Genomic DNA, 17677 nt, shown 5'->3' with positions numbered 1-17677 from the left:
CATGGTTCATACATTCCTATGTTATCTAACACAGGTAGTTAACATGAACCTACCTGTATACCATGGTTCATGCGTACCTATGTTATCTAACACAGGGAGTTAACAGGAACCTACCTGTATACCATGGTTCATACATGCCTATGCTATCTAACACAGGGAGTCAACATGAACCTACCTGTATACCATGGTTCATACGTACCTATGTTATCTAACACAGGGATTTAACATGAACCTACCTGTATACCATGGTTCATACATACCTATGTTATCTTACACAGGGAGTTAACATGAACCTACCTGTATACCATGGTTCATACATGCCTATGCTATCTAACACAGGGAGTTAACATGAACCTACCTGTATACCATGGTTCATACATACCTATGTTATCTAACACAGGGAGTTAACATGAACCTACCTGTATACCATGGTTCATACATACCTATGTTATCTAACACAGGGAGTTAACATGAACCTACCTGTATACCATGGTTCATACATACCTATGTTATCTAACACAGGGAGTTAACATGAACCTACCTGTATACCATGGTTCATACATACCTATGTTATCTAACACAGGGAGTTAACATGAACCTACCTGTATACCATGGTTCATACATACCTATGTTATCTAACACAGGGAGTTAACATGAACCTACCTGTATACCATGGTTCATACATACCTATGTTATCTAACACAGGGAGTTAACATGAACCTACCTGTATACCATGGTTCATACATACCTATGTTATCTAACACAGGGAGTTAACATGAACCTACCTGTATACCATGGTTCATACATACCTATGTTATCTAACACAGGGAGTTAACATGAACCTACCTGTATACCATGGTTCATACATACCTATGTTATCTAACACAGGGAGTTAACATGAACCTACCTGTATACCATGGTTCATACATACCTATGTTATCTAACACAGGGAGTTAACATGAACCTACCTGTATACCATGGTTCATACATACCTATGTTATCTAACACAGGGAGTTAACATGAACCTACCTGTATACCATGGTTCATACGTACCTATGTTATCCAACACAGGGAGCTCAACATGAACCTACCTGTATACCATGGTTCATACATGCCTATGTTTTCTAACACAGGGAGTTCACCTTACTGTTACTATAGATATCATCACGGGCAGGTTGTAGATACGTACGTTTTTATTTCGGGGAGAATGCCGCAGTTGCATGGTCCAAGCATGTCTCCCAAATGGGCCTCGTATCAAGGCCGTCACGTTGGGCAGTGGATCTGAAAACCGAAATATTTCCATAAATCATGAATAATGAAAAACAAAAACAAAAACGTTCTTAAAATTGGCATCTTTCAAGCCTGAGGATAATTCGAGCTGCTGCAGCAATAAGTAATAACATTTCAGCTCTGGGAAGATAAATCTATGTATCATTTAATATGAAGAGATACATGATTCTCCAGCAACCTTCATTCGCAGCAGGGTTAGCTACACTACCTGGTCAACATTGTACAAAAAGATCAGGACAATATTGTATCAAAAACATAATTATATATTCAACACTTTTGGAATAAACAGGTGCTTTCTACAAAGAAATGACATAATCATACTAAGTACATCATGGATGTTGATGAACTAAGAGAATTAATCCTACTCACCCTCCACATTTCCCAACGGTTGCTCCAGCAATCCCACAATAATGGAGTTTTCCAGGACAAAATATCGGAAAGGCGACGCCTGCTCGGAAAATCCCACACCCTTGCAGTACTTCAAGAGGGATTTCTCATCCAATAACGAGAACAAAGACTCAGGCCCACACGGAGGAGGGAAAGCTCCCTGTTAACAGACAATGATAAGTAGTGCTCTACTAGAGAGAGAATTGAGACTCCAATCTACATGGAGGAGGGAAAGCTCCCTGTTAACAGATAGTCATAAAGTCAGGCTCTACTAGAGGGAGAATGAAAACTTGAGTCTACACGGAGGATGGAACTCTCCCTGTTTAACACACAATAATAGAGTAAGGCTCTACTAGAGGGAGATTTGAGACTTTAGTCTACACAGAGGACGGAACTCTCCCTGTTTAACACACAATAATAGAGTAAGGCTCTATAAGAGGGAGATTTGAGACTCTAGTCTACTCAGAGGACGGAACTCTCCCTGTTTAACACACAATAATAGAGTAAGGCTCTACTAGAGGGAGATTTGAGACTCTAGTCTACACGGAGGAGGGAAAACTCCCTGTTAACAGACGATGATAAAGTAGTGCTCTACTAGAGGGAGATTTGAGACTCTAGTCTACACGGAGGAGGGAAAACTCCCTGTTAACAGACAATGATAAAGTAGTGCTCTACTAGAGGAGAATTGATCATTGAGACTCTAGACAGAGGAGTTAAAGCTCCCTGTTTAAAAGACAATAACAAAGTATAGTACAAGATGGAGAACAGAATGTAACTTACCACATGTTGAATAATACAGGTGAGAACTGACTCGGCAGCATCTTTTACCCTCATCGATGCAGGCATTAACTGCTTATCTCCCTTGAATTTTGGGGGATCACTGGCCCGATTCTGTGATTGAATGGAAAGATGGTTGAGTATTTTGATTTGTTGATACATCAAACTGCTACTGATTGTATTTTGTGTCAAAATTGTATTGGTAAATGTAAATCTCCAATCATTATTTCACTATCATGTGAACCAGGATTTATAAATAAGACATACATATTGAGTGAATGTGAATGAATAATGTTGTAAATAATTGTTGATAGGTCCAAGCAATGGTCAAACATCACAGTCCAGACAACCTTATCAATGGTCAAACAACCTTATCAATGGTCAAACAACCTTATCAATGGTTAAACAACCTTATCAGTGGTCAAACATAAGTCCAGAGAACCTTATCAATGGTCAAACAACCTAATCAATGGTCAAATATCACAATCCAGACAACCTTATCAATGGTCAAAAAACCTTATCAATAGTCAAACATAAGTTCAGAGAACGTTATCAATGGTCAAACAACCTTATCAATAGTCAAATATCACAGTCTAGAGAACCTTATCAATGGTCAAACATAAGTCCAGAGAACCTTATCAATGGTCAAACAACCTTATCAATGGTCAAATATAAGTTCAGAGAACCTTATCAATGGTCAAACAAACTAATTATCAATGGTCAAATATCAGTCTAGAAAACCTTATCAATGGTCAAACATAAGTTCAGAGAACCTTATCAATGGTCAAACGTGAAAGCCTAAGAGAATCTTATCAATGGTCAAACAACCTTAACAATGGTCAAACGTGAAAGTCTAAGAGAATCTTATCAATGGTCAAACAACCTTATCAATGGTCAAAGAGAAAGTCTAAGAGAATCTTATCAATGGTCAAACATGACCGTCTAAACAACCTCATCAACAGTCACACGTGACAGAGGCAGCCCAGAAAAACACAACATTAAGATATATTACACGCCACCTTCATCACACCAATATTTTGTTTCATCACACCAATATTTTGTAAGAACTAAATGTTCCCAGGAATAAAACAATTTAGAAGTGACATGTGTGTGTCATAGCGTGTAACCTATAACAACCCATTTTTTTTGTAGAATTCATTTCCTGCTGTACTTGATACAAATAAATCTTTAAAATTCTACAGCCAATCCTTGTTTATCCTGACACTTTTTATTTCTGGAATATTTTGAGAGAATGCACACTTTTTAAAAAGCTTATAAAATGGGAATGCATTTATTGATATAGATTTTTTGACATACTGATACAATTTTTTGAATTGGAGATTGTTTTTTAAGCAGAATGTAAAAACATGTCTCCCAAAAAAATTGAAATATCCAGATTTATTAGTACAATTTCTGTTGTGAGATACTATTCCTGAGAATGAGAGTCCATTTTGCAAGTTTTCTGGATAAAACCAGCTCAGATAACAAGGTTTGACTGTATATATTTGAATTGTTTTAACACCATGGCCATAGCCTTGGGGGATGGAGTGCGGGGGTCCTGCAGATAAAGGAGATAAGTTGAAATCTGGGTTAAGGGTTGACACTTCAAATAGGGGGGGGGGGGGGGGGGCAAAAGCACCAAAAGCTGTAAAATTTTGTGAATTTTAAGCATGACAAGACCAGAACAGGTCAGTCAGCTGCCAATACATGTATCTCGAAAGTAACTAGGAGGGTCGAGGGGTGGACTAGGGGGAACTTCCCCCACTTGTATCCCTGCTGGCTAAGGCCATGCACACAGCATTTAATCCATTGATGTGAGAAAAATGTTTGTCGACAAATACTCCAGCAAATAACAACCACTTGACAAATATATTTTTACTGCCTACCATAATACTTATATATAGTGAATCGAGAGGTAGTTAGTACCCAATGGTTATATTGTATTTGATACAATGACTAAATAATCAAGTTTAAGAAAACATTTATATATATACAAATATATGTTTATTATGGGACTATTGTAGGTTAAACTGAAGATAAGACTGTACATGTTACTGACAGAAATATACACCAAAAAACAACAAAACCTGCACATTCACAATTCAGGATTTAAGGTGAAAAACTTACAGTAAATAAAAATGCATTTCATACATCATGTTTATAAAATAAACCTTGAGATCATACAGAACTGTTGTCATGGATAGCTTACATTCATGGATTTCTAAATATGTATAAAAACAATTTCATGCAGTTTTTCTTAGAGATGATCCTATGAAATAAAATGTAAATGAACTATAAAAACGGCACAAACCACAAAACTACTTAAAATCTAAACCTAAATATAAAGACAATAAAATGTTGACTTTTGACTCCTCATGTTCAAAGATCTCAAAAAAAGGTTGAGGTCAAATGTCAACAAAATATGACATGCTTCATTAATTATATAGCCATAGCCAGCAAACAAATCATCACTACTCCAGCAGCAAACAAATCATCACTACTCCAGCTGCAAACAAATCATCACTACTCCAGCAGCAAACAAGTCATCACTACTCCAGCAGCAAACAAATCATCACTACTCCAGCAGCAAACAAATCCTCACTACTCCAGTAGCAAACAAATCATCACTACTCCAGCAGCAAACAAATCATCACTACTCCAGCAGCAAACAAATCATCACTACTCCAGCAGCAAACAAATCATCACTACTCCAGCAGCAAACAAATCACCACTACTCCAGCTGCAAACAAATGGGGTTCCCACGAAGCGTGATCATGTCATCAAAACATAATCTCCTGCACTCCACAAGATGAACATTTTTGACATTGAGAAGGTGTAAAACCAGTAATTATTCAGAAGACGTAACGTGTATCCCACAGCGTGTACAAAATGGCCTAGTCAGCTATGGGGGATTGGGTTTTTAAGGGTATATATAACGTTATGGGGTTAAATTTCAGCATTTTCTATCAAAGGATTTTGTTATACAGTATTATCCATGTACCACTGTAAAATTTCACCAAAATATTTAAAATTTTCTGAAATACATTTTGTATCTGCACAGTTATTAATAAATCTGGGTCAAAATGGAACTCGAAAGAACCATCTACACTACAATAAAAAAAATCTAGGTCAAAATGAATCTAAAAAGGTAGAGAGACCATTCCTTAACCAGTGTTCTCAATGGGATCTAAATATAATCCAGGCTTATCACAGTATTTGTAACTGAAGTTAACCATGCTCACATCTACACGGAAAATTTAAAGAACTCTTTAGTTCTGTCCGTAAAACTATTATTTTTGATGCAGCTTGTTTATGAATAAATTTATTTTCATGCACCGATTCAAATAATGATTAAAGAATCCTGTCTTTGTATTATAAGTGCTAGAACAGAACATTGGATATCTAAAATAAGTTAAATACTTTTATAAGGACTGTTTGAGAACAAAATATCTGGTACAATTAGTTAATAATATAAAGCAGGTTAAGAAAAGAAACATAATTTTCTTGAACATTAAGGATCCCTGTCCCACTGCACTGGGGTTTTTCGTAAAAAGAATTACCTCTCTTTTCATAAACGTCCCGCAACATATATTATTCTTTTCAGAAATGATTCATCAAAGCTATACTGCGGCCACGCAGGAGAAAACACATTCCAAAGCACAGCTACAGTTTTGACAGTGGTACAAGGATCGCCAAGATAAATATGTGTCATTATATATTATAATTCAGTAAAAACAATAATTATATGTCATAACACATAAAACCAACTGAAGTAATTAGTATCAATACAGTATTTAATGAACATGTACATTTAATGTCATTCAATCAATAAAATGCATTTAGTAATAACTGAATTATCTCCCCTAGGACTTGTAATAACTGAATTATCTCCCCTATGACTTGTATTAATTGGTTTATCCTTCCTTTGGTTTGTAATGACTGAACTAACTCAGGTCTGATTAGAGGTATTTATTTGGAATTTAAGGGGGATCTCCTCTATACGTAATGTGATTGGATGTATCTGATTACCTCACCTTTAGCCTATATTATCTCCCCTATGACTTGAAAAGACTTATTTATATCACCTCTGAGTTGTGATAACTGAATTATCTCCCCTATGACTATACAGTTATTGCATTAAAAAATATTACCATTTCGAAAACTGTATGCAGCAGGTATACAAGTTTTTCAAATAACATTTCCATTGAATAAGACTTCTAAGGCAATCGGCGTCAACAACAATAATTTGGAACTAAAAATGTTACTAAGACCAGCAAAACTGGATTATCTCCCTTTGGATATTTGCTCAAGCAGAGAAAAGATGACTACTGGAGCTCAAGCCATACTGTCAAAACTTGACTCCAATTCTGCTGATTTGATTCTATATTGGCATTAGAGTGATGAACAATATATTTCTATTTCAGCGGTGCATACTCCTTTAAACAAACGGAGTAAAGCTAGGAGGAGGAAGGATCTGTGTGAACGGTGATACCATTGCCTTAACATATTTAGTCCAGGAGACACAAATTTGTTTTCAACCGAGGTGTATCATGTTCACTAAGGGTGAAGGCCAAGGTAACATGGCAGCCCAAGGGTTAACAAATATTGACATTAAAATATTAAACCCTGAACAATGACAATAAATAGTTTCACTTTACCAAAATTATATCACAACAGTAAAGAGTCAGAGAACTAAGACAGGAGAAACTTTACTGAGACAACTTTTATCTTTTATTGTCATACTTGAAAAACTATTTCTATTACATAAATAAACAATCCATTCAGAGATACTTGTTTTGTCTCTATTCAAATCTAGAGCTTATCTGATGACTTCCATTTCTGAGATAAGAAAAAGGTGTTTTCTATTTAGAAAAATTCCTTCTCAGTTCCTATTCAGAGAAATACTTGTTCCTAGTTTTATTATGAGAATATCTTATTTGTACATATATTGTAATTTGATAAAGAAAAGTAGATCTTTCTCAGCGAAACTCTTGTATCCTGTCTGGGGTCTAAGCTGTTTTGCATGCACATCAATGATTAGGATGATTAGAATGTGCTAGGTTGTTACGTTAAACGTGGCAATCATGTTAGGAGAATATGGCATATTATGTATGATCAGTATGATAGGGAAGCAGAGCAATTGGCTGTTGGCACGGCAACAACAACGTAATAATAGGTACCTGTGTCGTCACAGTTTTTGAATCCTTAACGGAAACACTGTGATTCTCTCCTGTCACTTTCTGTAAACAAAACAATTTAATTTGATGCATACCTCTCCGCTAAATACTGCATTTAGCAATGTAACCTCAGATTGTAAGTCATAAATTAGAAGACAAAAATAACTCAATTTTAATTGATTCAGGTACAAAACTAATTCATGAAAATTCTTGGAAAATCGTGAGCTCTAAAGCTGTGAAGCTCAAAGTCAATAATTCATTTTTACTTGCAAGGGACAATTATGTGTTCAAACAAATAGTCCATAACAAATGCAGGTTTGTATAGCACTGTACTGTACGTTGTATTTCATAACATTATTCCTTCACGATCTATTGAAGAATTAACCACTTTAATCAATAACTTCTGTAGTTATTAGTTGATAAGCCACTATATTTACTAATAAACCAACCTATATCTATTGCTGCTCAGAGAAGATGTCACTAAATACTATTTATGGGAAATAATTACCCATCTCACTTTAGCAACCTTGATCTGATATCTCTAATCAATTTGAGACATCCGCTGTCGAGAGAGTTTCAAATCAGAAGATTTTCTGTAACGTATTAGTGTGCTCATCTGATGATCTGTGAAGTATTTTTTTACAATATTTTATGATCAATTTTGACTGCATTGATATCACATGAAATTACATATCTACTTAAGGCGCTGACGGCTCCTGGGTTTACAAAAAAGTATAACTTTAATGCACTCGTAATAACAAACATCATGGATTATTTTTGTTTAATATTTTAAAATTCCTGGAAGTTATGCAGCTGGTCTGCAACCATAAGGCACTGTAATCAGTTCAAACAGATAGTAAATGACGGAAATCAAAGCTGCTGTCGAACATTAACTCCTGAAACACTGATCACTGCAACCTTTAAGTGTGATATAGTGTGTGATTAGAGGAGAGTTAAACTGTAAGATATAGAGACTTTTACGTCTCTGTTGTGGTGGGAAAATTGTCAAAATACCAAGTGTGTTGTTTGATATATTATATCTGTTGTATATCATTATTGAGGAAAATTTAGATACACACGTGATGGACCAACAGCTGACAGTCACACTTGTGTTGTAGTTCAGGTCACAGGAGATTAGGCAATACCTAATAGTTTCCCACGGAGTATCATGTTTAGTACACATTCAAGCAGGAGTGATTTTACTGATGTTATCACACAGCAAGAGTGAAAATATGAAATGACAGGTTTTCTAATCTAGAAGACATTTCCCCATGATTTTATTTTGGAATACACAATCACTTGTGCTTTGTGCTGGTGAAAATAGGAGTTTCACAGATTCATTTTCATTTTGAGAGACATTTTCAAAATTGTTTATTGTACAAAGGCCATTTACTGTGTCTATGAAGAGTTAAGAAACAGGTGTCCGAAGTATCTATAAAGTAAAACAAGAATTTAACTGCCGTGTATACAGGTCTACTTGTTTAACAGTTAGTCTAAATTAAGGCTAACACATTTTATGGTGGTTTTTTTTTTATAAATAATTATCAATTTTAGAATTTTCAAAGTCCTTTCTACTGTGGTTTAGTTTTCTAAATCGTACGGCATCAAATAGAATTTAATACATGGTGACTGTACGGGGGTCAAAAGGCACTCTCACAAGGGTTAGTGTAGAGGCTTCTAAAAGTGCTTGTACGAGGCAAAGGATTATAATAAATAGAGAAATTCAAACAGATTTGACAGTACTGAATTTCTAAATGTACCAAGTACACAAATGTATGTGTGTCTCAGAATATCTGATTACAAGTTCTGAAACAGTGCTTCTCCACCAACAAGCTGGACATACTACAGTGTGATCACTGTACAGCAGCCTCTGCTGTATCACTACAGTGTGATCACTGTACAGCAGCCTCTGCTCTATCACTACTGACATTGTCCACTTTACATGTACAATTTCAAATCTGTAAATTATGCCCCAGAACTTTTAAGTGAGTACAATCTACCAAGTGAAGTAAACAAACAAATTTAATTTTACATCATAGTAGATATTGGGATACACAATCCCCTTTCAAATCATTCTTTGAAATCAATGGAAGTGTGGTTTTTTTACAAAAAATTATCAATAACTTCATTTTAAACATATTTAATATTATAAAAGTAAAGATCCCCAAATGAAATGCTATGGCCACAAAGAGTATGATGATGGGTAATCTTACCTGTGACTTTGAGCCTGATATGCCGAGTTCGACCACCTCTAGGACGTTAATGAGACACTCTTTGTCGTACATCAGACGGCTGTGCTCCACAAGCCACAGAGTCAGGCACTTAAACGCTGCCACGATCATGGAGTGAAGGTCACGTGAGTGAGAGGGGGCGGGGCGGCTACACTGATACACGATAAACTCACAGATCCATTTGACTGTGCGCTTACACATGAGCAGATTAGGTGGGTTGATGTTGACCTTGGCGAGGCCCCCGAGAAGTTCCATAGCCGCTAGTGCCGTGTTCAGGTCGGTCTTCCATGAGGCCATCAAACGGTGGCATACCAGTGCTGTAGCATCGCCAAACAGACCATACGCCGTCTCTGTGGAACAGAGTTCAATGACACACATTAACAAACTTAACAACTACTTTTTTGGTACAGATGATTAAAACTTTTAATTCAAATATTCTACAACATGATATGGCGAGCCTACCGAGATCCTGAGGGGTGAGAGGCAGGCGATGGTACGACGACTCGTGATAGCTGGAGTCGGATGACATGGAGTTCATGCTGGTGCGGCTGGTATCTGGAAAACAAGTGGTTTCACTTAACTCACTTTCCTTAAATTTCCTGAATTGGCTGTATAAACCAGAGAAAAACTTCTTAAAATACAGTATTCACCCACTTTGGAAAAATTCCAAAGCAGTGTTATGCTCTTATGCTTTAGCCAAAGTTCCTTAAACAAGTTTTGACAGACAACACGATAAAAAGTTCTTTATGCATGTCATTATGCTTATATAGTGAATGTACCATTCAAACCTCTGAGAGAGAATGTATACCTCCGTGTGAGTCGGAATCCCCGGAGGTGTCATGCTGGGGTTGGACCGTGGTCTGATCTGCAGCTTCACACATGGCCAAATCCTGTACAATCAACATCAGGCCCCCTGTACAAGTACACAGGAAAGGATGTCACACAATCAACCGTGTGTTAGCTAATGCATCTTTATAACGGTCAGTTAAACCATGCTGCAATATTCAGGGTTGGATCGCCACCATATCACTAACTAAAGGTCAACAGTAGCCCGGTTATACATGAAGTCCATACTATTCAATGAAAACTGATGATATTGATAGAGAAGTGATGAATGACTTATTTTATCTACGGGAGACGTAAACCTCTATAATACTTTTATCGGCAACCTTTTTTACTGGAAATGTATTTCAAGGTAAAATTTATTGAAAAATATTCCCGGATACAATATTCCTGATATACTGTGAAATCCCTCAAAACGCCAAGATTTTACTTAACAAATGGTGGCAGTGTAATAAGAATTTACTACATGAACAGCGGACAAACTGAAATTACACTGCAATGATATCCACAGCGTCTTACCTAACAACATCTGAGTATTACGTGTCTTACCTAATAACATCTGAGTATTATGTGTTTTACCTAACAACATCAATGTATAACGTGTATTACCTAACAACATCTGAGTATTATGTGTCTTACCTAACAACATCTGAGTATTATGTGTTTTACCTAACAACATCTGAGTTGTACGTGTCTTACCTAGCAACATTTGAGTATTATGTGTCTTACCTAACAACATCTGAGTATAACATGTCTTACCTAACAACATCGGAGTATTACATGTCTTACCTAATAACATCTCAGTATTACGTGTCTTACCTAACAACACCCATTTATAACGTGTCTTAACTAACAACATCTGAGTATTATGTGTCTTAACCTAACAACATCTGAGTTGTACGTGTCTTACCTAACGACATCTGAGTATTACGTGACTTACCTAACAACATCTGAGTTGTACGTGTCTTACCTAACAACATCTGAGTATTAGTGGGATCCTTGGCGTTGTATAAAGCCTTCAGCAATAGTTCCATGATCTTCTTCTTCAGTGAGATAAACGTAATACACTGTGTTGGGGTATCTGGACTCGACACTATGTCTGTAATAACACAGAGCTGGACATTACACTCATAGATAACAACAAATATTCACTTATCTTCCACTTCTGTAAAAAACACTTTGAGGGAATCATGTATCCCTTATAAATAGGCATGAAGAAACAGTATTTACATCTGTACAGTGTAATACTGTAAGTTTTTCTCACCATGTCTCCTCACAAATAAACAGTATTTACATCTGTACGGTGTAATACTGTTAGTTTTTCCCACCATGTCTCCTCACAAATAAACAGTATTTACGTCTGTATGGTGTAATACTGTAAGTTTTTCCCACCATGTCTCCTCACAAATAAACAGTTTTTACATCTGTACGGTGTAATACTGTAAGTTTTTCCCACCATGTCTCCTCACAAATAAACAGTATTTATATCTGTACAGTGTAATACTGTAGGTTTATCCCACCATGTCTCCTCACAAATAAACAGTATTTACATCTGTACGGTGTAATACCGTAAGTTTTTCCCACCATGTCTCCTTACAAATAAACAGTATTTATTTACTTCCATCAAGTGAAAATGAATTTACTATCAAATTAAAGTACATCGGACATAGCATCCACTGTATTGAGAGAGGGACAGACAGATCATGGATACGTGACATGATTGGTTAAAGTGTTCTCACTTACTACATCCCAACAATGACAGGTAATACAGTGTAAAACAGTGCCCCTTACCGTTGATTTCCAGGTCCTTGAAGTGTAGGGGTAGACAGAGAAGGGACAGTAGGAGCTGTATACAGGAACGCCGGAGCTCAACGTTATGACAGTCCACGGTCGAGTCGCTGAGTCTGAAGGCAAATCACATAAAGGCATTATTAAGATGTAAACAGATGGGAAAAGGAAAAATATTATCAAAATCTTTAAAATAACACCCAGAAAACTGGGGATTGGTCACTTGACTTAATTGAGTCTGGGGGATTGGTCACTTGACTTACCTGAGTCTGGGGGATTGGTCACTTGACTTACTTAAGTCTCGGGAATTGGTCACTTCACTTACTTAAGTCTGGGGGATTGGTCACTTGACTTAATTGAGTCTGGGGGATTGGTCACTTGACTTACTTAAGTCTGGGTGATTAATCACTTGACTTACTTGAGTCTGGGGGATTGGTCACTTGACTTACTTAAGTCTGGGTGATTAATCACTTGACTTACTTAAGTCTGGGGGATTGGTCACTCGACTTACTTAAGTCTGGAGGATTAATCACTTGACTTACCTGAGTCTGGGGGATTGGTCACTTGACTTACTTGAGTCTGGGGGATTGGTCACTTGACTAACTTAAGTCTGGGGGATTAATCACTTGACTTACTTGAGTCTGGGAGATTTGTCACTTGACTTACTTGAGTCTGGGGGATTAATCACTTGACTTACTTGAGTCTGGGAGATTGGTCACTTGACTAACTTGAGTCTGGGGGATTGGTCGCTTGACTTACCTGAGTCTGGGGGATTGGTCACTTGACTTACCCGAGTCTGGGGGATTGGTCACTTGACTTAATTGAGTCTTGGGGATTGGTCACTTGACTTACTTGAGTCTGGAAGATTGGTCACTTGACTTACTTGAGTCTGGGGGATTGGTCACTTGACCTAATTGAGTCTGGGGGATTGCTCACTTGACTTACTTGAGTCTGGGGGATTGGTCACTTGACTTACTTAAGTCTGGGAATTGGTCACTTGACTTAATTGAGTCTGGGGGATTGGTCACTTGACTTACTTGAGTCTGGGAGATTGGTCACTTGACTTACTTGAGTCTGGGGGATTGGTCACTGAGGATCAGCTGCAGTGCATCAAGTATGTATGGAACCAAAATCTGTACACCATCCAGATCCACACGTAACAGGTCACAGGAGTTAAACAGGATACTGGCCAACACCTGACCACTCAGACTCTGATAAAGGTAAGTACAATCAATTACCACTTAGACTCTGATAAAGGTAAGTACAATCAATTACCTCTCAGACTCTGATAAAGGTAAGTACAATCAATTACCACTCAGACCCTGATAAAGGTAAGTACAATCAATTACCTCCCAGACTCGGATAAAGGTAAGTACAATCAATTACCTCTCAGAATCTGATAAAGGTAAGTACAATCAATTACCACTCAGACTCTGATAAAGGTAAGTACAATCAATTTATCTCAGACTCTGATAAAGGTAAGTACAATCAATTACCACTCATACCCTGATAAAGGTAAGTACAATCAATTACCTCTCACTCTGATAAAGGTAAGTACAATCAATTACCTCCCAGACTCTGATAAAGGTAAGTACAATCAATTACCTCTCAGACTCTGATAAAGGTAAGTACAATCAATTACCACTCGGACTCTGATAAAGTGTAATTAATTATCACTCAGACTCATAAAGTATAATACTGACCACTCAGACTGATAAAGTATAATTAATGACCACTCAGACTGATAAGTGTAATAAAGGCAACTCAGACTGATAAAGTATAATACTGACCACTCAGACAGATAAAGTGTAATAAAGGATGTATCACTCACATCCTCAGATGTCTGTAGGCCATAGTACATAGCGTTGTAAAAGCGTGAGTAGTAAACAGCAAGGATTTCCTCCCCTGTCTTATGTGCACAAAAGATCCTACAGAGGGCGCCCAGTGCCTCTGCACGCCCAGTCTCATAGGTGTTGTCCACCAACAGACTCAGATCCGAATGATAGTCAAGGGAAATGGAGCCTTGTCTCGTGTCGGTGAAGGAGTTAGTTCTTCGATCTGTACGAGCTGTAAAAATTAGTCATAAGTGATTTTCAGAATGACATACTGGTAAGTATTTTGACAATACAGCTAGTATTTCTGGGTTTTTTATTAATATTTTTGTAGATAGAAACCAAACATGTACATGTAGACCAATTAATCTTCATAACTATTTCAGGAAAAAGGCCAGAACTCTCAGATTTTCCATTACTTTTAACTTTATATTTCTTTTATAAAAAGGTTTGATAAATATAACTTTTATATACTTCAACAGTTACTGCTGTTGTTGAGAGGTTGTTTTATTGCCCAGACAAAGTATGGTTATGGTGAGCAAATGAACCATGAGTAGTGTTGACCTATATGTGAGCATGTTGATAAATATTGATTTCTCTTCTTAAGTTATCCAAAGTTCAGAACTTATCATTCTGACAAAACTAATAACAAGAGATCCCAGAGGGTTCTTGGCGCCCACCATTTGATCATCCTCAAAAGTTAACATGCTAAACTCAGGACCAAGCAGAACCTACATATCAAATATTAGAAAAAATCCTGCAGTAAATTCTGAGAAATAGCGATAACAAACTTTAATTGTAACCAGATGGCCGGCCAATATGATTTGATATGCATAACTACCAGGGGTAAGAACAAGAGCCAGCCAGCCATCTTGGTTTTCCAATCATCCCCAAAATTTGAAATGCGGAACTAGGAACCATCAGGAACCTTCATGTGAAATTTGAGAAAGACCCCTCCTTAACATTCTGAGCAATAAAGCTAACAAACTTTCATTCTAAAACTCAAGATGGCCTTCAGTGGGTCATCTTGGTTTTCCTTTCCGTCCCAAATTTTAATATGTGTAACTAGGGACCATGGGGAACTTTCATGTTAAAATTGAGAAAGACCCCTCCAGAACTTTCTGAAAACAGCGCTAACAAACTAACTCTCAAATTCAAGATTGCTGCCTGTCGGCCATTTCGGTTTTGTGATCAGTCCCAAAAAACGATATACATAACTAGGGATCATGGGGAACCTTCATGTGTAAATTGAGAAAGATCCTTCCAATAAGTTCTGGGAAATAAAACTAACAATCTTTAACTTTCAAATTAAAGATGGCTGCCTGTCGGCAATCTTGGTTTTGCAATCAGATCCATAAAACAATACACATAACTAAGGATTATGGGGAACCTTCATGTAAGATTTGAGAAAGATCCATCCAACAGTGCTAACAATAATTGTTTAAGGACAGATGGAATGACGGATGTACGGACGGACGGACTTACCACTGACCACGGACGCAATGTGATTTGAATAGCCGAACATCTGATGATGGGGGGATAAAAAGTTACAGTATACAGTTTCATCAATTATCTCTTATCTGTAAAAAGTCATGGTTCAGACAGAAGGAGTACACAGATAAGTAAACAGTCAGCAATGCTCTACCACGATACAGACTTATGAAAACAAGGTACTGATTGTAGGATATATGTTATATATCAAATCTGAATATGAAACTGGCATGGTTACCGCTGACGGTGGGTCCTCTGTGACAAGCCTGTAGTCGGACTCGGGCCAATGCAGCATCAAACAGCCAGGCCCCATACATGTGTAAGATACTGTTACAGCGCGGACGGGCCGGGGCCAGCGGCTGGCGAGAGTCAAGAAGGAGCTGGCCAGGAAAATTGGTGGGAGGCGGCACTGTTGATTTGGCAGCCACTGAGGATGACTTTGAGGATACTATAGAGAGTTCAGAATTAGAAAACATGTGTACAATAGTGCAATATTTTACTGTCATCTGTAACCAGTGTATGGGACTTATAAATGATAGAGCAAGATTTAAGTAAAACTGACAACAGGTCATGTGTTGGTGGCAAATATAACTATGTATATCATATTCAGCTTTTACTGTAACTGAACTGAAATTATTATTGGAACTGTTATATACAATACAACCTGTCTAAAATGGACACTACTTTGACCAACCTGTCAGTTTAGGAAATACTGGTTTCCCTTTCTTCAGTTTCATGGACTTAAATTGAATTAAATGTCTACTAAATAAATGAATCAAAATCAGAGCACTGTTTTAAGCGAGCTGTTAATCACCTTTTTGTGAGAGAGTTCCAGCCAGTACTGACATTGGGCGTGTGGACTTTCTCTGTCCCGGAGGGGTGACAGGTGGTACATTGACTGAGTGACGATTACTTGGAGCAGGCTGGGTCAATTCTTCCTCTGCCTTCAGTGATTGAGATATACCTAAATATACAAAACATTGGTAACATTACAGTAACTGATAAAACTTCCTTTTCAAATTTTCTGACTTCCCACTTTCATCCTTCTACACAGATCGATCAAAACATAATTCTCTTATTAATTGTTTCTCAGGGTCATATTCTATCTTTATAACAATGGAAAAACATCCATTATATTTTAATAGCAAAGACAAATGGACTCTCAGGATAAATGCATTAAATCTTCCGAGATGAATTTTGTTCGAGATATTTTGGTCACGATTTGTTATATTTTGGTGGAAACATTTGGTTGAAACATTAACGTCCGTTCCGAAAGATTTTATATTTGTAGCTGTAAAGTACATTACTCTGACCATAAAAGTTGGTTCTAGGTCTAAACCCCACACCTCATAGAACTTTTCACCATTAAGCCACAAACCACTTATTATGAATCTTGCAAGTGGGTCAAGGACATTTATTTGAACATACTTGAAATCCCTTCATCCCAGTATGGCACTTGTCAAATATTATCACCCTAGGCCTATTGGTTATTCAGAAGAAGTCATTTAAATAAAAAAGTGGATGAAGGTTGGACAGACGAATAACAGACGCTGCATCACAGCATAAACTCACTTGGCGCAGGTGAATTAAAAACTTAAGGTAGTACATTTGAGTACAATACCTGTCTCACTTCCTCATCCCAACCATCCCAATCAGGTTGTACATTTGAGTACAATACCTGTCTCACTTTCTCATCCCAACCATCCCGATCAGGTAGTACATTTGAGTACAATACCTATCTCACTTCCTCATCCCAACCATTCCAATCAGGTTGTACATTTGAGTACAATACCTGTCTCACTTCCTCATCCCAACCATCCCAATCAGGTAGTACATTTGAGTACAATATCTGTTTCACTTC

The 17677-nt window shown here is 37.3% G+C and overlaps 1 protein-coding gene across 8 annotated transcripts in view; it reads right to left on the bottom strand.

Annotated features, from left to right (window-relative positions):
- LOC110446508 (ral GTPase-activating protein subunit beta-like) overlaps window positions 1-17677 on the bottom strand; it is a 46644-nt gene that overhangs the window by 13648 nt on the left and 15319 nt on the right. For 6 of the 8 annotated variants that reach the window (XR_002462476.1, XR_002462477.1, XM_021491683.1 and 3 more), the window contains 13 exons: window positions 16631-16780; window positions 16055-16264; window positions 14325-14560; window positions 13562-13704; window positions 12497-12609; window positions 11676-11804; window positions 10671-10775; window positions 10325-10417; window positions 9845-10212; window positions 7635-7694; window positions 2458-2568; window positions 1660-1837; window positions 1190-1281 (listed from right to left, as the gene is read on the bottom strand). Coding sequence is in view for 6 of the 8 variants with exons in the window: in XM_021491683.1 (XP_021347358.1) it covers window positions 1190-1281; window positions 1660-1837; window positions 2458-2568; window positions 7635-7694; window positions 9845-10212; window positions 10325-10417; window positions 10671-10775; window positions 11676-11804; window positions 12497-12609; window positions 13562-13704; window positions 14325-14560; window positions 16055-16264; window positions 16631-16780 (1988 nt within the window). In the remaining 2 variants the exon portion in view is untranslated. The remainder of the gene's footprint in view (window positions 1-1189; window positions 1282-1659; window positions 1838-2457; window positions 2569-7634; window positions 7695-9844; window positions 10213-10324; window positions 10418-10670; window positions 10776-11675; window positions 11805-12496; window positions 12610-13561; window positions 13705-14324; window positions 14561-16054; window positions 16265-16630; window positions 16781-17677) is intronic. The other 2 variants (XM_021491687.1, XM_021491689.1) reach the window with 1 other exon arrangement.

Source organism: Mizuhopecten yessoensis, unplaced genomic scaffold (genome assembly GCF_002113885.1).
Source record: "Mizuhopecten yessoensis strain PY_sf001 unplaced genomic scaffold, ASM211388v2 scaffold2741, whole genome shotgun sequence".
NCBI lineage: Eukaryota > Metazoa > Mollusca > Bivalvia > Pectinida > Pectinidae > Mizuhopecten > Mizuhopecten yessoensis.
Note: the sequence above shows the minus strand (reverse complement) of the source record. Positions and strands in the feature narration are given on the sequence as shown.